Genomic DNA, 22,193 nt, shown 5'->3' with positions numbered 1-22,193 from the left:
ACATTTTGGTCACTTCTGAAATGCTATAAATGAAAATACATTATTCATCTTTGTACATGTGTTAATTTGTTATCATAGCCAGCCTAATAAAACTATTAGAAGGGATTGTTATTAATAGGGGTCACAGCTAATGGAGTCTGTCATTACTTCCAGTAATTACTTCATTAGTGTAAAATGTTACCTGAAAAATCAGTTCTGGTGCACCAATGGCCATTGCCATGAAATCCTGGTGGGCATGGGCCACATGTGTATCCAACCTCTGGTGGTATATTGTCATAGCATTGTACCCCAGCAAAGCAAGGCTTACTGGCACATCCTTCGCGGAAAGTAGGAATATGAACTGAAAACAGAAAGTAAAAAGTTACAATCAGCAACTAAAAAGCCTCGGGGATAAATATTCAAAATCTAACAAATGAATAGTGCACGTAGCTTTGACTGAACACACACACACACACACACACACACACACACACACACACACACACACACACACACAATAACGTACAACATAACACACACATCGAACTTAGTCCTCAACAGTCTGGGTGAATTCTGCCTAGTGAAATTGAGTCCCTATAAAGTTTATCTCCTTTTATTAGCAAATTCCAATGTATTAGGCTCATTTCATGCCAAATTCATTATCTGGAAAGAATGCATCTATACTTTTTGAGGAATAGGTATGTGTTGATATGGAGAGAAACGTGTTACTACATTGTTACTAGTTGTGTTTAAATAGGAAGAATACCAAGTAGTAATATGAAGTTAGTGGACGTAGGTAGAAATCTGATTAGGGCAATTGTACGCAGCAATAAAGAGGTATCAAATTGAAAGTTCATACATATGAAGTTACCACAAGTAGTGGGGAGCTGGAAGGTAGGGAAAACTTAAAAAAGCAATAAAGAACCACTAAACAAGCAATAAGGAAAGGGAAGTTAGATACTGAAAGTAAACTAGCACAAAATATAAAACAAGATAATATATGTTTTTATAATTATATAAAGCTGAATGGGGTGGTTAATGTGAATGCCAGTACCTTAGAAGATAAGGAAGGGGAATTAATATTGGGTGATGCAGAAATGGCAGAGGCCTTGAACAACTATTTTACGTTGGTTTCAGTGGAGGACATGCCAAAGAGAGGTGCTATGGATGTGGGTGGAAGGTGAAGATCTTCATACAATCATTGTCACTAAACAAATAGTGATGAGCAAAATAGTGGGCCTAAAGGCAGACAAGTCACCTTATCCTGACGGGATGTATCCCAGGGTACTGAAAAAAAAAAATGGTGGAAATTACAGTAGACGCTTTTATACTAATTTACCATTTTTTTGGATTCTGGGCAGGTCCCAGTAGATTGAAAGAGAGTGACTGTCAAGTTACAGTTTAAAAAAGGATGTAGAAATAAAATGCAGGTAACCATAGGCCAGTTATCTTAACGTCTACATTCAGGAAAACATTTGAAGCTAACATTATGAAGAAATATTAAGGAATCTTCCAGACAAGATGGCGCCTGCATACAACGTTCTTCAGTTGTCATCCTCTGGATAGATAATGAAATGTTATACTTCACTTCTTTTAAGTCTTTTACAATTGTTTTTCATAAAAAATGCAATTCCGGAACTGTTGAAGCCTGTGATTTTCGGTTTGGAGATTGTTTGGATGTTTTACATTCTGCAGTCTCTGAGGGGATTCCAGAAGGTATAGGCAGCATGCAGGAACCTCGTGGTGAGGAGGCTGTGAGTCAGCATGCTATTCCATTTTGCCAATTAAAGCCTCTGTTGTTTGCTGATTAAAGCGATGAGGGAGACTGAAACACTGGCTGGTTGCCTGCCTTTTATCGCTGGTGAGATTGCTTTGCTATGGAGTGGGAGTCTATCTTTTTAATTGTTGGTGGGATTGCTCTGTTATGGAGAGGGAGAATGTTGCCCAGGTTTTCTGCATTTTGGATGTAGACTTGCACTGTGAACTAACCCCTGCCCCCCCCCCCCGCCAGTCTTATGCTTTTTGCATTGTGTGTTTTTGCCCAAACTTTCTTAGTTTTTTTTGTGTTGGGTGGAGGGAGATTTGGGGGGTTGATGTGCCTGTTCCGTTTTTGTGCGGGCAGGAGGGATTTTGGGGTTGATAATCACACAGCCTTTTTCTTTTCTTTATTGGTTTCATGGCTATCTGGAAAAGAGGAATTTCAGAGTTGTATACTTTAATAATAAATGAACTTTTGAACCTTTGTAATAGTGAGGCATTTGAAAAGAACTGGTTCCATCATACAGACACAGCACAGATTCAAGTAAGTTCTTTAAGGCTATAATGAATGCAGCAGATAAAGGAGAATAGGTGGATGCTGTATCCTTTGACTTCCAGAAGGCATTAGATGAGGTGCCACAGAAAAAAAAACATTTCTTTAAGATAAGGATTCATGGAATTGGGGGTAATAGCAGGAATAGAAAATTAGTTAACCAGTAGAAGGCAGGATTAGGATAAAATGGTGTTCTCTGGTTGGCAGTCAGTTGTGAATGGAGTGTCATAGGGGTCAATGCTGGGCTCACAACTGTTCACGACATATATTAAATGATTTTCCAGAGCAGAATAAGTGTAGCACATCTGAGTTTACTGATGACACTAAATTGAGTGTCAAAGCAAATTGTGCAGAGGACATGGAGAGTATGCAGAGAGATATAGGTAGGTAAAATGAGTGGGCAAAGGTCTATCAAATGGAGTACAATACTGGTAAATTCAAAGTGACACACTTTGAAAGGAAAAATAGAAGATCAGATTATTATTTAAATGGTAAAAGTTTGCAGCATGCTGTTGTGTAGAGGGACTGGGAGTTTGTATACATGAATTGCAAAATGTTGATTTGCAGATGCAACAGGTTATCAAGAAGGCAAATGGAATTTGCCTAGAGGGATTATTTATTTATTAAGATCAGGGAGTTTTGCTGCAAATGTACAGGGTACTCGTGAGGTCACACATGGAGTACTGTATGTAGTTCCGTTCTCCTCACTTGGGGAAAAATACACTGGTTTTGAAGGTGCTGCAGAGGAAGTTCACCAGGCTGATTCCAGAGATAAAGGTTCAAAGTAAATTTATTATCAAAGTACATGCATGTCATCATTTACTACCTTGAGATCATTTTCTTGCAGGCATTTACAGGAAAATAAATAAATATGGTAGAATTAATAAAATACTATATATAGACTGACAAACAACCAATGTGCAAAAGAAGACAAAGTGTACAAAAAAATAGAAAGACTAGTAAATAAAATTGAGAATAATGAGTTGTAAAGTCCTTGAAGGTGAGTCCATCACTTGTGGAATCAGTTCAGATTTGAGGTGAGTGACGTTATCCACACTGAATCAGCAGCCTAATGTCGTAGAGTAATAACTGTCCCTGAACCTGGTGGTAGGGATCCTAGGGGTCCTGTATCTCCCGCCAGATAGCACTTTTGTGTAGAAACAATGGTCTAAATGGTAGGGGTTCTTGATGATGGATGCTGCTTTATTGAGGCTGTGCTCCTTGTACATGTCCTCAAAAGTAGGAGGGTTTTGCCTGTACTGGACTGGGCAGTAAGACTTCTATTCATGGGTATTTGGGTATTGGCGTTCAAAATAACAGGCATGATGCCATCAGTGAGGATACCCTCCATCATGCATTTATAGAATCATAAACAGGAGAAAATCTGCAGATACCGGAAATTCGAGCAACACACACAAAATGCTGGAGGAACTCAACAGGCCAGGCAGCATCTACGGGAAAAAGTAAAGTGGATGTTCTGGGCCGAAACCCTCCAGCAGGGCTGGAGAAACAAAGCTGAGGAGTAGATTTCAAAGGTGGCGGGGAGGGGAGAGTGAAGCGGCAGGTGATAGATGAAACTTGGAGGGGGAGGGATGAAGCAAAGAGCTAGCAAGTTGATTGGTGATAAAGACAGAAGGCCCATGGAAGAAAGAAGAGGTGGTGGGGGGGGGGTGTGGGAGGAGCACCAGAGGGAGGGGGTGGGCAGAGAAGGAGATAACATGAGAGAGACAATGGGATGGGAAATGGTGAAGGGGGGGTGTGGAGGCATTTCTGGAAGCTCGAGCAATTGCTGTTCATGCCATCAAGTTGGAGGCTCCCCAAACAGAATACAAGGCGTTGTTCCTCCAGCCTAAGTGTTACCTTATTTTGACAGTGGAGGAAGACATGAATAGACATATTGGAATGGGAATGGGAATTGGAATTAAAATGGGTGGCCACTGGGAGATCCCACTTTTTCTGGCGGACGGATCATAGATACTTGGTAAAGCGGTCTCCCAATCTGTGTCGGGTCTCACCGATATAAGAGGCCACACCGGGAGCACCAAACACAGTATATGGCCACAACGGACTCACAAGTGAAGTGTTACCTCATCTGGAAGGACTGTTTAGGGCCCTGAATGGTAGTGAGGGAGGTGGTGTGGGGGCAGGTGAAGTACTTGTTCTGCTTGCAAGAATACATGCCAGTAGGGAGATCAGTGGAAAGGGACAAATGAACAAGGGAGTCGCATAGGAAGTGATCCCTGCAGAAAGCATAAAGTGGGGGGGGAGGGAAAGATGTGTTTAGTGGTGGGATCCAGTTGGCAGAAGTTTTGGAGAAAGGAGCTTCCCTTACCTCCACCACCAAAGCTGCCCTCAACCGCATCGCTTCCATTTCACAAACGTTTGCTCTTACCCTATCCTCCCAGGGATAGAGTTCCCCTTGTCCTCACCTACCACCCCAAGCACATAATTCTCTGAAACTTCCACCATTTCCAACTGGATCCCACCACCAAACAGATCTTTCCCTCCCCTCCACTTTGGGCTTTCCGTAGGGATCAGTCCCTAAGCGACTCCCTGTCCATTTGTCTCTCCCCACTGATCACCCTCCTGGCACATATCCTTGCTAGCAGAACAAGTACTTCACCTTCCCCTACACCCCCTCCCTCACAATCGTAGGGCCCCAAACAGTCCTTCCAGGTGAGGCAACACTTCACCCCTGAGTCAGTTGGGGGTCATATACTGTGTTCGGCGCTCCCGATGATACATCTTGTATATCAGTGAGACCCAATATAGATTGGGAGACTGCTTTGCCGAGCATCTATGTTCTGTCTGCCAGAACAAGTGGGATCTCCCAGTGGCCACTCATTTTAATTCCTCTTCCCATTCTCATTCTGCTATGTCTATCCATGGTCTCCTCCAATATTGGGATAAGGCCACACTTAGGTTGGAGGAACAACACCATATATGCTGTTTGGGTAGCCTCCAACCTGCCGGCATGAACATCGATTTCTCAAACTTCTAGTAATGCCTCCATCCCCTCCTTCACCATTTCCCATCCCCTTGTTCTTCTCTCATGTTATCTCCTTGTCCATCCATTGCCTTCCTCTGGTGCTCCTCCTTTCTTCTTTCTTCCATGGCCTTCTGTCTCTTTCACGAATCAACTTCCTAGCTCTTTGCTTCATCCCTCCCCCTCCAGTTTTCACCTATCACCTGGTGTTTCTTTCTGCCCTCCCCCCACTTTTCAAATCTACTCCTCAGCTTTTTTTCTCCAGTCCTGTTGAAGGGTTTCGGCCCAAAACATTGATAGTACATTTCTCCCCCACAGATGCTGCCTGGCTTGCTGAGTTCCTCCAGCATTTTGTGTGTATTGCATCTATAGAAGTTTGTCAAAGTTTTAGATGACATGCTGAGTCTGTGCAAACTTCTAAAACAAAAATGTGTAAGTGTTGCCAAGCCTTCTTTGTGGTGGCACTTATGTACATCAGATTCTTTGATATAATAATGAAGTCACTGACCCTCTCCATCTCTGATTCCCTAATGAGAACTGGCTCATGAACCTTCAGCTTCTCCTTCATGTAGTCAATAATCAGCTCTTTGGTTTTGCTGACGTTGAGTGAAAGGTTGTTGTTGTGGCACTGTTTGACTAGATTTTCAAACATTTATCTGCCAATTCATCACCACTTTTGATTCAACCAACACAGTGGAACTGTCAGCAAACTTAAATATGCCATTGGTTGGGGCATCCATTAGTCTTGCGAGACCATGGATCTGCGCCTGGAAAGTCTTCACCCTTCAGAGCGCAGGCCTGGGCAAGGTTGTATGGAAGACCAGCAGTTGCCCATGCTGCAAGTCTTCCCTCTCCACGACACCAATGTTGTCCAAGGGAAGGGCATTAGGCCCCATACAGCTTGGCACCAGTGTCGTCGTAGAGCAATGTGTGATTAAGTGCCTTGCTCAAGGACACAACACGTTCCCTCGGCTGGGGCTCGAACTCACGACCTTCAGGTAGCTAGTCCAATGCCCTAACCACTTGGCCATGTGCCCACACAAAAATATGCCATAAGAGCTGTATTTAGCTACACAGTTACGGGAATAAGGCAAGGAGAGCTGGGGGCTAAACATACAGCCTTGTGGTGCACCTCTGCTGATAGTGATTGCAGAAGAAATGCTGTTGCCAGTTCGTACTGACAAGGGAAATAGAGAACGCAAACACGAGGAAATCTGCAGATGCTGGAAATTCAAGCAACACACACAAAATGCTGGTGGAACGCAACAGGCCAGGCAGCATCCATAGGAAGAAGCACAGTCAACGTTTCAGGCCGAGACCCTTCATCAGGGGAGAGATTAAGTCACCCTGGGACTACACTGACTGAAAAGCAGAAGAGTATGAGGAGATCAAGTAAAAACATAAAATTATGAGAGGGATAGACAATATAGAAGCAGAAATGTTGTTTGCACTGGTACATGAGACTAGAACTAAGTGATTGAGTCTCAAGATATTTTGAGTCAGTATGGGTGGAAGTCAAGAACAGGAACAGAGTATTGGGGGTATTCTATAGGCCCCCTGGTAGCAGCAGAGATACAGAGGAGCAGATTGGGAGGCAGATTTTGGAAAGGTGCAAAAATAACAGGGTTGTTATTATGGGTGACTTTAACTTCCCTAATATTGATTGGCACCTGTTTAGTTCCAAGGGTTTAGATGGGGCAGAGTTTGTTAAGTGTGTCCAAGATGGATTCCTGTCAATGTGGACAGGGAGACTAGGGGGAATGCCATACTAGATTTAGTACTAGGTAATGAACCAGGTCAGGTCACAGATCTCTCAGTGGGTGAGCATCTAGGGGACTCCCTGGCCTTTAGCATTATCATGGAAAAGGATAGAATCAGAGAGGACAGGAAAAATTTTAATTGGGGAAGAGCAAATTATGAGGCTATAAGGCTAGAACTTGTAGGTGTGAATTGGGATGATGTTCTTGCAGGGAAATGTACTATGGACATGTGGTCGCTGTTGAGAGATCTCTTGCAGGATGTTAGGGATAAATTTATTCCGGTGAGGAAGATAAAGAATGGTAGGGTGAAGGAACCATGGGTGACAAGTGAGGTGGAAAATCTAGTCAGGTGGAAGAAGGCAGCATACATGAGGTTTAGGAAGCAAGGATCAGATAGGTCTATTGAGGAATATAGGGAAGCAAGAAAGGAGCTTAAGAAGGGGCTGAGAAGAGCAAGAAGGGGGCATGAGAAGGCCTTGGTGAGTAGGGTAAAGGAAAACCCCAAGGCATTCTTCAATTATGTGAAGAAAAAAAGGATGACAGGAGTGAAGGTAGGACCGATTAGAGATAAAGGTGAGAAGATGTGCCTGGAGGCTGTGGAAGTGAGCGAGGTCCTCAATGAATACTTCTCTTCGGTATTCACCAATGAGAGGGAACTTGATGATGGTGAGGACAATATGAGTAAGGTTGATGTTCTGGAGCATGTTGATATTAAGGGAGAGGAGGTGTTGGAGTTGTTAAAATACAATAGGACGGATAAGTCCCCGGGGCCTGACGGAATATTCCCCAGGCTGCTCCACGAGGAGAGGGAAGAGATTGCTGAGCCTCTGGCTAGGATCTTTATATCCTCGGCGTCCACGGGAATGGTACCGGAGGATTGGAGGGAGGCGAATGTTGTCCCCTTGTTCAAAAAAGGTAGTAGGGATAGTCCGGGTAATTATAGACCAGTGAGCCTTACGTCTGTGGTGGGAAAGCTGTTGGAAAAGATTTTTTGAGATAGGATCTATGGGCATTTAGAGAATCATGGTCTGATCAGGGACAGTCAGCATGGCTTTGTGAAGGGCAGATTGTGTCCAACAAGCCTGATAGAGTTCTTTGAGGAGGTGACCAGGCATATAGATGAGGGTAGTGCAGTGGATGTGATCTATATGGATTTTAGTAAGGCATTTGACAAGGTTCCACACAGTAGGCTTATTCAGAAAGTCAGAAGGCATGGGATCGAGGGAAGTTTGGCCAGGTGGATTCAGAATTGGCTTGCCTGCAGAAGGCAGAGGGTGGTGGTGGAGGGAGTACATTCAGATTGGAGGATTGTGACTAGTGGTGTCACACAAGGATCTGTTCTGGGACCTCTACTTTTTGTGATTTTTATTAATGACCTAGATGTTGGGGTGGAGGTGCGAGTTGGCAAGTTTGCAGATGACACAAAGGTTGGTGGTGTTGTAGGTAGTGTAGAGGATTGTCAAAGATTGCAGAGAGACATTGATAGGATGCAGAAGTGGACTGAGAAGTGGCAGATGGAGTTCAACCCGGAGAAGTGTGAGGTGGTACACTTTGGAAGGACAAACTCCAAGGCAAAGTACAAAGTAAATGGCGGGATATTTGGTAGTGTGGAGGAGCAGAGGGTTCTGGAGGTACATGTCCACAGATCCCTGAAAGTTGCCTCACAGATGGATAGGGTAGTTAAGAAAGCTTATGGGGTGTTAGCTTTCATAAGTCCAGGGATAGAGTTTAAGAGTCGCAATGTAACGACGCAGCTCTATAAAACTCTGGTTAGGCCACACTTGGAGTACTATGTCCAGTTCTGGTCGCCTCACTATAGGAAGGATGTGGAAGCATTGAAATGGTACAGAGGAGATTTACCAGGATGCTGCCTGGTTTAGAGAGTATGGATTATGATCAGAGATTAAGGGAGCTAGAACTTTACTCTTTGGAGAGGAGGAGGACGACAGGAGACACGATAGAGGTACACAAGATAATAAGGGAAATAGATAGAGTGGATAGCCAGTGTCTCTTCCCCAGGGCACCACTGCTCAATACAGAGAGCATGGCTTTAAGGTAAGGGGTGGGAAGTTCAAGGGGGATATTAGAGGAAGGTTTTTACTCAGAGAGTGGTTGGTGCGTGGAATGCACTGCCTGAGTCAGTCAGATACACTAGTGAAGGTTAAGAGACTACTAGACAGGGATATGAAGGAATTTAAGGTGGGCGGTTATATGGGAGGCAGGGTTTGAGGGTCAGCACAACATTGCGGGCCGAAGGGCCTGTACTGTGCTGTACTATTCTATGTTCTAAGATATGGGGGAATAGATTTAAGGCAGCAATGAGGTGTAAATGCTTTTCTCTGATAGTAGTAAATCTGTGGAATTCCCTTGCCAGGGAAGTAGTAAAACAATGCCTCATTAAATAATGTCTAAGACACAACTGAATTTCTTTTCATAATTGGAGAATTAAGGAAATTGGGGAAAAGGCAGGTAGGTGGAGCTGAATTCACGGCGAGATCAGTCATGATCTTATGGAGCCAGATAAATAGTGAGATGGCCTACTCCTGCTCCTGTTTCTTAAATTATGTTCTTATAAAATGTGTTTTGCAATGTACTGTAAGTATTATGCCCAAGATAAGCCGCATTCATGAATGACAAAATGAGAGAAATACGTCTGGAATGGGAAACACCAGTTTGAAATTATATGTTTGCTCCTCTCCAGACCGAGGGTGTTGAAATTGTGCAGTTGATTTGTGTGGAGTGATAATCGTGGGGAAAACCAATAGGCTGTGTGCACCATGTGCTTAATAGTGCTAAATGGGCCATTTTTTGGCCAACAAATAGCACTCTAACATCCTTCTGACAGCTTACAGAAAATTTGTGGTCTCACACTGACAATTTTGAAGGGCATATAGAATATTTTAGCAGGTGGGGGAGGATTTGAGCTTAGAGCAAAAATACAAGCAGTGCTTAGAATATATAAATGCTCAAATAGTGTATGTTTTGGCAACTCCAAATCCTAAGCTATTAACTAAAAATAGATGTCAAGTTTTTGCTAAAGGAATGATTCTCTGACTACCAATAAGATTGACGGATTGTTGTATAATTCTATATACTCAAAATGGCTGCCACCTGACTTCTAGCATGGTGTTTGGCAGGAAAAAGCAGCAACTCGAAGTGAAAAGATGCTAAGAGTCTAAATGGGAATGACAAATGTGTCAACAGACCTCTATATTTGAAAACACATGGGGCTCTATTTCTTGCACTTGATCTGGGTCCTTCAAAAATTGGTTCAGAGAAACAATAAATGACAAGTCAGCTTCAATTGTCAGAAGTAATGACAGACCAACATCACTGCACTATTGGCAGCTTCCATGCCAGTGCCAGAGTGTGATGTGGGACTACCAGCAACCATTCTCGATCTGGGTATCCAACTAAAGGGAAACACAGAGGAGGAGAAATGACCTGTATCGTAGGACAGAAGAACAGAAGGGGTGGGTGGGGGGGGGGGGGTTGCTATCAGGGACCGACCACGTGATTTATTTAAGAAGTGATTGCTATTGGTGTCAGAGCCAAGATCCCTCAGTCAAAAAGACAACATCTTTGCGTAATTACTTGATGGAGTAAGTTAAAATAAGAGCCAAATATATTATAATAAACACACTATCACCATAACTTGTCAATTTCCTTTGAATGAAACATTTCCTCATTCTGACATGTTTGTTTATACTTCAATGGTCTCCAAACAAGAGGCATTGTATATACACAGTGAGGCACTCATCCATCCAGAAAAGGTAGCACATGACAGGTGGTACCCTGCTGGAGAGAGGATGCAATGATATTGTGGCTGAATGGGAAGAAGTGGCAGAAGAAGGTGCAAATCTTCTAGAGGTAGGAGTGTATTATTGATTACCTTACCTGTCTCTGTGAGCTCTGTTTTTTTGGAAAACTAGCATTCTGCATTTATATCAGACAGGACAGCCAATTTTTCTTATAGGGAGGGAGGGAACGTTGACTCAGACCATGAGAGGCCTGCGTCGGGCATTTTCATGCCTTACAAGGCGCAGATTGGAAGTCTGTGTGGGGCGCCACTCGCACAGACACTAGAGCAACGTGTGGTTAAGTGCCTTGCTTAAGGACACAAACATGTTGCCACAGCTGAGGCTCGAACTAGCAACCTTCAGATCACTAGACCAACGCCTTAACCACTTGGCCACGTGCCAAGACTTGGAAACTTATATAATACCAAATACCATATAAACTTGTATAATACCAAACTATTCACATCAGCTTTTACAACATCTTGCTTTACCTTACTTAATTTCAGCTTCCTAATTGGTATTAACTGCATTATTAATAATATTAGTTGGATTATTACTTGCCAGGGCCAGAGCTGGTGATGATGGAACTTTGCTGTCCCTCATTGGTTAGTATTCCTGTGTCTGTGATCTCATTGATGTCAGTAACATAATCTACAACATCCACCTCCTGCAACTCCTCTTCTTTTGCAGCAACATCATCCTCAAAAGTGTGGTCCTCATTGAAGATCTCAGTTACTGCAATAGTTGTGGAATGATCGTCAGTAATTCTTTCAGGTAGAACAAAGGATAAGAACAATAATTGACCCACTGATAAAAGCCTGTTTATGAAGATATGTTGACTTGCACATACAATCAAAAAAATTACATACGTTTCAGTGTGCACAGACTTCCATCACCATCCATTTCTGACGGACATGAACCACACCTATAGGAGCCAAATGTATTATAGCAGGGCACCGTGGGAAAGCAGAGATTTTCTACACACTCATCGACATCCTCTTGACAGTTGGGACCTAGTGGCAGAGGAGGGAAGAGGCAGTGAAATAAAAAAAAATTACATACCTCATTTTCACAATTGTACCTATAGAATCATAGCCCTCAAAATACAACAGATGAAATACTTATCTATCCATAATGACACTTATCACAAGATTATATTGTTGACTCTCATCATCTTCCACCGCCTCTCCCCCCAAAAGGTTCTTCAAAAGTCATTCATTTCTCAATGAAGAATCTTCCAGGAACTTAGTAGTAAGCATCACCTATTTTTGGCTAACAGGGATTATTAGCAGCCCATTATACCATAAATGGCAGAGTTATTTATTTTAATTCAAAATCTGATTTTAAGTTCATTTTGAGCAGTTATGGGTTAGACATATGTGGGGATGTTCAGTGATACTCTACTTCTGATCAAAAGTTTCCCTTCTTGGATGGCAATATTTCAATAAAGGGAAATTCTGGGTGAAATAACATTTGGCGGTGTTGCACACCCAAATAGAGGTTCATGCACCTTTCACAACGATGTATTCTCATTGCAGAATTGAAAATAGTGAGGTATAAAAATGTACCCTTTTGTAGATAGTGCAAAGGATTAATAGTTGCCCCAGTTGATTCATGAACATCACAACAGTTGCCAAAAATGTGTATCAAGTTTTTTGTTAGAGAAACTAAAACTCTGACTTAGAATCCAGAATGCGACAGCAGAATATTCGAATTATTGGTGTTCGTGAAGCTGTTGAATCTGACAACCCTATAAAGTTTTTTTCTCAACTTTTAAAAGATGCATTTCCTACCGTATTTCCTGACCAACCACCGTTATTGGATCGGGCTCACAGAGTTCCATCATATTCGTCTAAGTCAGATAAACCTCGACATGTCATTTTACGTTTTCATTACTTTCAAGACAAGGAGAAACTGCTTCGATTTGTTTGATCTAAAGGTTATATTGATTTTTTGGATCTTCAGTTCCAATTTGTGGAGGACTTCAGCAAACAGATTCGGGATCAACGGGTTCGTTATAGATCTGTGATGTCGGAACTCTACAAGATGGATTTAAAACCAGCGCTGCTTTACCCTGCGCGTTTAAGGATTCGTATGCCTGACGGAGCCCTTTGTTTTTTTGAATCTCCATCGGATGCCCAGAGTTATCTGGATCAATTTTCACCTTCAACATCTTAATCGTAATTTTTAATTATCTCCGTTTGATCGGAGGTTGTGAATCTGTCGGGTTTAATTTTTGGTTGCTTTATATGGGCAGAAAAGTTTTTTTTTGATTAATTAATATGGTTGCCAAACTTTCTTTCTAACTGCGTCATTCCTTTCTTTTTCCTTGGGGATTCTGGGTGGTTATTCCCTCAGCATCATTTCGTGTATTTCCTTTGAGGCCTTAAATTTTGTAGTCTTTAAATGTACTTTTTTCTGTAGGTTTTCCTAACTAGTTTATATTAATAATGTCGTTTCTTTTTTTTTGGTTATCATAGGGTCTGCAGTCTGTTACGGTTTTCTTTATATTTTCTGGCTTTTTCTCTGTTTTATATCATGTTTGTCTTAACTGATCTACTTTTTTAAAATTCTTTTACTGTTTTATAATTAGCTGATCTTTTTTATATTTACACTTTTTTTAGTGAGCGTCTATCGGAAGTCATGGGGGTAGTTTTAGTGCTTGCTTCTTTCTGGCGGGTCTGCTTTAGATTTAGCCTTGGGGTCATGGGCTGGGGGGTGGTGGGAGGGGCTTCACGTTTTAGTTTTTTTCTTCTTGGGCTATTTACATTACTGAAGCATTGGTTGCATTCTCCTACCCGTTATCTCTGGTTTGTTCTGTTCCCTTTCCCGGTTCGTGGGTCGAACCTACTGTCAATCCTCTTTTTTGCGGGTTGACTTTAGGGTTTATGGAGTCTATTATTAATTTTGTCTCCTGGAATACTAATGGTCTTAATCATCCTATTAAAAGGAAAAAAGTTTTTAAAGTATTCCGGAGACTTAAAGCACATGTTCTATTTTTACAAGAGACCCATGTGCGGAGGGGGGACAGACTACGTTTATTTAAATTCTGGAAGGAAAAACAGTTTCATTCGAATTCTAACGCTAAAATTCGAGGCGTCTCTATTTTTATAGACTTCTCAGTTACTTTTGTACAACATGATATTATCTCTGATCCGAATGGTAGATTTCTACTGGTTAGTGGTCTACTATTCAATAAAAAGGTAATTTTGGTTAACGTTTATGCTCCCAGTATGGACTGTCCGGAATTTTATAAATCATTATTTAATCGGTTCCCGAATTTGAATGAGTTTTCATTGATCTGGGGCGGAGATCTTAATACCTGTTTATCTCCAGTTTTGGACTGTTCCGCTCCTCTACGGACCTTACCTAATAAATCTGCAACTTTGATTAATTCATTCCTCTCTGATTCTGGGTCGACGGACATTTGGCGTTTTTTGAATCCTCAGGAAAAAGATTTTTCTTTTTTTTCACATCTTCACCATTCCTATTCAAGAATTGATTATTTTTTTATTGACTCGACTTATCTCTTCAGTGATTAAATGAGATTATGATTCTATAACCATTTCGGATCATGCTCCACTTAAGCTTTCTATTAAAATTCAGGTCAATACACAAAATAATAGACAATGGCGTTTTAATTCGTTGCTGCTTCAGGACTCGGATTTTGTTAACTTTATGAACGAACAGATTGATCTCTTTTTTACAATCAACTACACAGAGGATATTTCTGTGAACATTTTTTGGGATACTTTTAAAGCTTATATTCGTGGTCAGATTATCTCATATTCTGCTGCTTTCAGGAAGAAGTTGAAGCAGGAGGAGTTGGTAATTGTGGACAAGATTAAGGAAATTGATAAGAAATATGTTACAGCTCCCTCTGAGGAGTTGTATAAATAAAGAACTGAACTTCAAATGGAACACAGTTTATTACTTTCGTCCTCGATTGTAAACCAATTAAAGAAAACAAGAAGTGAATTTTATGTACACAGTGACAAAGTTGGTAAACTGTTGGCTAACCAACTGAAGTCTAATTATACTAAATCTCAATTTAATCAGATTTATAATCAAAATGATCGACTGATATTTGATCATGCGGAGATCAATCAAACCTTCTTTGATTTTTATTCTTCCTTATATCAATCTGAGTCTTTACGAGACTCTAAATATACGAATGACTTTTTAGATAACCTAGATTTCCCTGAGATTTCACAGGATATGTCTTCTATGCTTGATACTCCCATTACTACTGATGAGATTAAGAATGTTATTTCCTCTATGAATTTGGGGAAAGCTCCTGGCCCTGATGGGTTTACCGTAGAATTTTATAAATGTTTCGCACCTTCATTAATCCCTTGGTTCTGTTGGGTTTTGGAGGCTTCATTAAAACTTGGTAAACTTCTTGAATCTTTTTATAGAGCGTCAATCTCTCTAATATTAAAGAAGGATAAAGATCCTGCTCAATGTGCATCTTATAGACCAATATCTTTATTAAATGTTGATTCTAAAATTTTTTCTAAATTATTAGCAAACAGATTAGAAAAAGTACTCCCTTTTATTATTTTGGAAGACCAAACGGGTTTTATTAAAGGTCGTTACTCTTTCTATAACATTCGCACACTGTTAAATATTGTTTATACCCCCTCACAAAATGTTCCTGAGTGTGTTATCTCTTTAGATGCTGAAAAAGCTTTTGATAGAGTAAAATGGCCTTACTTATTTAAGGTGCTTGAAATGTTTAATTTTAGCTCAAAATTTATATCCTGGATTAAACTGTTATATCATTCTCCTATGGCCTCGGTCCGTACTAACTCTTTAAGCTCACCTTTTTTCCCTCTTTTTTGAGGTACTCGACAAGGTTGTCCTCTTAGTCCTTTATTATTTGATATTGCATTAGAACCTCTTGCAATTGCCATTCGAGAATCTCCAAATATTATTGGGATAACTCGGGGCTTAAATTCCCATAAAATATCACTCTATGCTGATGACTTACTTTTATATATTTCTAATCCTCAAAAATCTATCCCTGCTGCTTTGGATTTATTAGCACAATTTAGTCTTTTTTCAGGTTATAAATTAAATCTTAGTAAGAGTGAACTTTTTCCGATTAATAAACAACTTCCCTTGTATCATAACTTTCCGTTTAAATTGATTAATAATTATTTCTCATATCTTGGGATTAAAATTACTTGTAAATACAAAGATTTATTTAAGATTAATTTTTTACCCTTAATTGATCATATTACTCAACTTTCATCTAAATGGTTTCCATTATATTTAACTTTGATTGGTCGTATTAATGCAGTTAAGATGTTTATTCTCCTGGCAGGGAGATTAGCGGGGGCTACTGAGGTGACTTTAAACTAGAATGGATGGGGGGTGGGAATCAAATTAAAGAGGCTAGGCGTGAGGAGGTTAGTTCACAACGGGGGGATGGGAACCAATGCAGAGAGACAGAGGGGTGTAAAGTGAGGGTAGAAGCAACAAGTACTAAGGAGAAAAGTAAAGGTGGCAGGCTGACAAATCCAGGGCAAGCATTAAAAAGGGCCACTTTTCAGCATAATTGTATAAGGGCTAAGAGAGTTGTAAAAGAGCGCCTGAAAGCTTTGTGTGTCAATGCAAGGAGCATTCGTAATAAGGTGGATGAATTGAAAGTGCAGATTGTTATTAATGATTATGATATAGTTGGGATCACAGAGACATGGCTCCAGGGTGACCAGGGATGGGAGCTCAACATTCAGGGATATTCAATATTCAGGAGGGATAGACATGAAGGAAGGGGAGGTGGTGGCGTTGCAGGTTAAAGAAGAGATTAACGCAATAGAAAGGAAGGACATAAGCCGGGAAGATGTGGAATCAATATGGGTAGAGCTGCGTAACACTAAGGGGCAGAAGATGCTGGTGGGAGTTGTGTACAGGCCACCTAACAGTAGTAGTGAGGTCGGAGATGGTATTAAACAGGAAATTAGAAATGTGCGCAATAAAAGAACAGCAGTTATAATGGGTGACTTCAATCTACATGTAGATTGGGTGAACCAAATTGGTAAAGGTGCTGAGGAAGAGGATTTCTTGGAATGTATGCGGGATGGTTTTTTGAACCAACATGTCGAGGAACCAACTAGAGAGCAGGCTATTCTGGACTGGGTTTTGAGCAATGAGGAAGGGTTAATTAGCAATCTTGTCATGAGAGGCCCTTTGGGTAAGAGTGACCATAATATGGTGGAATTCTTCATTAAGATGGAGAGTGACATAGTTAATTCAGAAACAAAGGTTCTGAACTTAAAGAGGGGTAACTTTGAAGGTATGAGACGTGAATTAGCTAAGATAGACTGGTAAATGACACTTAAAGGATTGACGGTGGATATGCAATGGCAAGCATTTAAAGGTTGCATGGATGAACTATAACAATTGTTCATCCCAGTTTGGCAAAAGAATAAATCAAGGAAGGTAGTGCACCCGTGGCTGACAAGAGAAATTAGGGATAGTATCAATTCCAAGGAAGAAGCATACAAATTAGCCAGAGAAAGTGGCTCACCTGAGGACTGGGAGAAATTCAGAGTTCAGCAGAGGAGGACAAAGGGCTTAATTAGGAAGGGGAAAAAAGATTATGAGAGAAAACTGGCAGGGAACATTAAAACGGACTGTAAAAGCTTTTATAGATATGTAAAAAGGAAAAGACTGGTAAAGACAAATGTAGGTCCCCTGCAGACAGAAACGGGTGAATTGATTATGGGGAGCAAGGACATGGCAGACCAATTGAATAATTACTTTGGTCTGTCTTCACCAAGGAGGACATAAATAATCTTCCAGAAATAGTAGGGGACAGAGGGTCCAGTGAGATGGAGGAACTGAGCGAAATACATGTTAGTAGGGAAGTGGTGTTAGGTAAATTGAAGGGATTGAAGGCAGATAAATCCCCAGGGCCAGAGGGTCTGCATCCTAGAGTGCTTAAGGAAGTAGCCCAAGAAATAGTGGATGCATTAGTGATAATTTTTCAAAACTCGTTAGATTCTGGACTAGTTCCTGAGGATTGGAGCGTGGCTAATGTAACTCCACTTTTTAAAAAAGGAGGGAGAGAGAAACCGGGGAATTATAGACCGGTTAGCCTAATGTCGGTGGTGGGGAAACTGCTGGAGTCAGTTATCAAGGATGTGATAACAGCACATTTGGAAAGCGGGAAATGATCGGACAAAGTCAGCATGGATTTGTGAAAGGAAAATCATGTCTGACGAATCTCATAGAATTTTTTGAGGATGTAACTAGTAGAGTGGATAGGGGAGAACCAGTGGATGTGGTATATTTGGATTTTCAAAAGGCTTTTGACAAGGTCCCACACAGGAGATTAGTGTGCAAACTTAAAGCACACAGTATTGGGGGTAAGGTATTGGTGTGGGTGGAGAATTGGTTAGCAGACAGGAAGCGAAGAGTGGGAATAAACGGGACCTTTTCAGAATGGCAGGCGGTGACTAGTGGGGTACCGCAAGGCTCAGTGCTGGGACCCCAGTTGTTTACAATGTATATTAATGACTTGGATGAGGGAATTAAATGCAGCATCTCCAAGTTTGCGGATGACACGAAGCTGGGTGGCAGTGTTAGCTGTGAGGAGGATGCTAAGAGGATGCAGGGTGACTTGGATAGGTTGGGTGAGTGGGCAAGTTCATGGCAGATGCAATTTAATGTGGGTAAATGTGAAGTTATCCACTTTGGTGGCAAAAATAGGAAAACAGATTATTATCTGAATGGTGGCCGATTAGGAAAAGGGGAGGTGCAACAAGACCTGGGTTTCATTATACACCAGTCATTGAAAGTGGGCATGCTGGTACAGCAGGCGGTGAAAAAGGCGAATGGTATGCTGGCATTTATAGCGAGAGGATTCGAGTACAGGAGCAGGGAGGTACTACTGCAGTTGTACAAGGCCTTGGTGAGACCACACCTGGAGTATTGTGTGCAGTTTTGGTCCCCTAATCTGAGGAAAGACATCCTTGCCATAGAGGGAGTACAAAGAAGGTTCACCAGATTGATTCCTGGGATGGCAGGACTTTCATATGAAGAAAGACTGGATGAACTGGGCTTGTACTCGTTGGAATTTAGAAGATTGAGGGGGGATCTGATTGAAACGTATAAGATCCTAAAGGGATTGGACAGGCTATATGCAGGAAGATTATTCCCGATGTTGGAGAAGTCCAGAACAAGGGGCCACAGTTTGAGGATAGAGGGGAAGCCTTTTAGGACCGAGATTAGGAAAAACTTCTTCACACAGAGAGTGGTGAATCTGTGGAATTCTCTGCCACAGGAAACAGTTGAGGCCAGTTCATTGGCTATATTTAAGAGGGAGTTAGATATGGCCCTTGTGGCTACGGGGGTCAGGGGGTATGGAGGGAAGGCTGGGGCGGGGTTCTGAGTTGGATGATCAGCCATGATCATAATGAATGGCGGTGCAGGCTCGAAGGGCCGAATGGCCTACTCCTGCACCTATTTTCTATGTTTCTATGTTTCTATATATATTTCAGGCATTACCGATTTTTGTTCCAAAATCTTTTTTTTGATAAAGTTGACTCTAAAATTTCTTCATATATTTGGCAAAATAAAAACCCGAGATTGGGTAAAATACATTTACAGAAAGCCAAGAGAGATGGAGGTCTAGCATTACTTAACTTTAGATTCTATTATTGGGCAATTAATGTTCGACATATGAAATTTTGGTTACTTGACCAAGATACACAATCCATTCCTAAATGGGTAGTATTGGAATTACAATCTGCTCAGGGCTATGCACTTGGCTCTATTTTAGGTTCCTCTCTTCCTTTTGATTTGAAACACCTCAAACTGGTCTCTAACCCGATTTGGTTTCAATTCAGAAAATGTTTTGATCTCAACCAGTTTGGGCTAGCGATCCCTATTTTAGGTAACATATTTTTTCCTCCCTCTATCACGGATCGTGCGTTTCAAATTTGGAAGACTAAGAGTATTTCACGGTTTTTGGATTTATTTTTGGATGGTTCCCTTATGTGTTTTGAACAATTATCTAATAAATATAATTTATCAAGAATACATTTTTTTAGATATGTCCAAGTTAGAAATTTCCTAAGTACTATACTTTCTCCCTTTCCAATGCTCCCTCCTACATATATTTTAGATATTATAATTAACCTTAATCCATGTCAGAAAGGTGCAACAGCTATTATTTATAATATTATTATGAAACTTAGGAAAGCTCCATTTGATAAGATTAGGTCAGATTGGGAACAAGAATTGGGTTCTATTATTTCCGTGGATGACTGGGGGCAGATTTTACAATTAGTCAATACTTTCTCTATCTGTGCTAAACATTCCCTAATTCAATTTAAAGTTGTTCATAGAGCACATATGTCCAAAGATAAATTAGCTCGTTTTTATTCTCATATTAATCCTTTTTGTGATAGATGTCCGGGGCAGATAGCCTCTTTAACTCATATGTTTTGGTCTTGTCCTACTCTGGAAACTTTTTAGAGAGACATTTTTAATATTATCTCAAAGGTATTGAATATAGATATCTCTCCTCATCCTATTACTGCTATCTTTGGATTACCTAAAATTTCCAGTAATCTTTCCCCTTCAGCCCGTAGAATGATTGCATTTCTTACTTTAATGGCGAAAAGATGTATCTTACAACATTGGAAAGAGCTTAATGCTCCAACTACCTTTTTTGGTTTTCCCAAACGATATTATGCTTAAATTTGGAGAAAATTAGAAGTAATCTTTATGATTCCTCACTTAAATTTGATCAGACCTGGAGATCTTTTATTCAATATTTTCATTTAATGTAATTTTTTTTCTCTTTTGTTCCATATTTATATTCCCTTCTTGCCTTTTTTTTTTAAACTGTTTTTAATGGAGGTCGGGTTTGAGGACGTGATTTTAAGTTCTTGCCCATTGCTTTGCTTTGCTTTTAGTTTAGTTGCACGGTGGTTTTTTTTTGGGGTCTTTTGTTGGGTTTTTTTTCCTTTTCTCTATTGATATATATATAAAAAATTAGTATACTATTATCTTACCGTATTATTTTATGTTTAAATTGCACTGTTTGTATCAATTTTTTCTTCTGTATTAATATCTCCTGTAATTTCTAACAGTGTATTAGTGCCTTTATGGTTTACCCTTTGTATACTTATTCAATAAAAAGATTTAAAAAGAGAAACTAAAATCAAGAAATGTAAGAATATTCAGGTTAGGCGGCATTTGTGGAAAGAGGAACAATTAACATTTTGGGTTGAAAATCATCAGAACTGAGAAAGGGGGAAAGAAAGTGGCAGAGAATTTGGAGGAGGCAATGTTCCACACAAATAAATGTCAGTAGTAGGTTGAAACTAAATGGAAGTTAAGTAATGTTTTGCTAATGCTCTGAAATTTGGGCAAAATAAAATCGTCTGAGCCGTTTTGGACTTGCTGAACAGTCTAGGCACAAATGAAAGAAAAAACGGAGGGGTGAAGAAAAAAATAACTTGTTCTTTCTTTCTACAGTACTATGCAAATGCCTTAGGTACAGTGGGCAGCATGGTAGCGTAGTGGTTAGCACGATTTACAGTATCGGTGACCCGGGATTAGTTCCCTCGGCTTCCTGTACAGAGTTTGCACATTCTCCACACCAGTTGGTAGGTTAATTGATCATCGTAAATTGTCCCATGATTAGGCTCGGATTATATAGGGGATTGCTGGGCAGCATGGCGCAAAGGGCTGGAAGTATCTTTTTCATGCTGTACCTCAATAAATAAAAATAAATGTATATAGCTAGGGTATCCAAGACTTCAGTACAGTGTTGTATTGTCAACATAGAGTGGAGAGCAAGTTTGTAAATCTGGTGGGAGCAAACGATATTGAGAATGATAAGGGTGGAGTGCTGGGGAAGGGGTGGTGGACAGGTGGAAAGAGGGAGTGCCAGGGCAGGGGTGGGTGGGGGAGGGGGTTTGGTGGGTACAAACAGCTAGCCCCGAAATACCAGGCATGCTTATTTGATTCTAAACAATTGATCATTGCAGAATGTCTCTCTGGTGCTTCCCACTCTCTCTCGTCTCCTTTCCCCTTTTCTCAACTATGAATACCCTCTCCCTGCCCTCTTTCCACTCTCATTCCACCATAGAGACCCATATCAGAATCGAGTTTATTTTTTTGTGCAGCAGTTCAGTGCGATATATAAAAGTACTAAAGTACTGTGAAAAATTCTTGGACACCCAAGCTCTATAAATTAATGTGTCTAAGTTTTTTGCATAGTACTGTACATGTGTCAGGACTGGCCCTCTGTGCTTGCCACTTCTTTCTCTCTATTTTCATTATTTCTTTCCCCCCAAGCATAAATACCATTAAAAAAAATCTATCAGTGCTTG

The 22,193-nt window shown here is 40.7% G+C and overlaps 1 protein-coding gene across 1 annotated transcript in view; it reads right to left on the bottom strand.

Moving 5' to 3' along the window:
- Nucleotides 1-22,193, bottom strand: part of vwde (von Willebrand factor D and EGF domains) — a 241,087-nt gene that overhangs the window by 64,045 nt on the left and 154,849 nt on the right. Inside the window, exons 19-21 of the mRNA XM_072251981.1 lie at nucleotides 11,706-11,849; nucleotides 11,398-11,571; nucleotides 182-340 (exon numbers count right to left, since the gene is read on the bottom strand). Of these exons, the coding sequence (XP_072108082.1) occupies nucleotides 182-340; nucleotides 11,398-11,571; nucleotides 11,706-11,849 (477 nt within the window). The remainder of the gene's footprint in view (nucleotides 1-181; nucleotides 341-11,397; nucleotides 11,572-11,705; nucleotides 11,850-22,193) is intronic.

The sequence above is a fragment of the Mobula birostris genome, chromosome 3, assembly GCF_030028105.1.
Source record: "Mobula birostris isolate sMobBir1 chromosome 3, sMobBir1.hap1, whole genome shotgun sequence".
Classification (NCBI taxonomy): Eukaryota; Metazoa; Chordata; class Chondrichthyes; order Myliobatiformes; family Myliobatidae; genus Mobula; species Mobula birostris.
The sequence above is the reverse complement of the archived record's forward strand: the minus strand, read 5'-3'. Positions and strand labels throughout refer to the sequence as shown.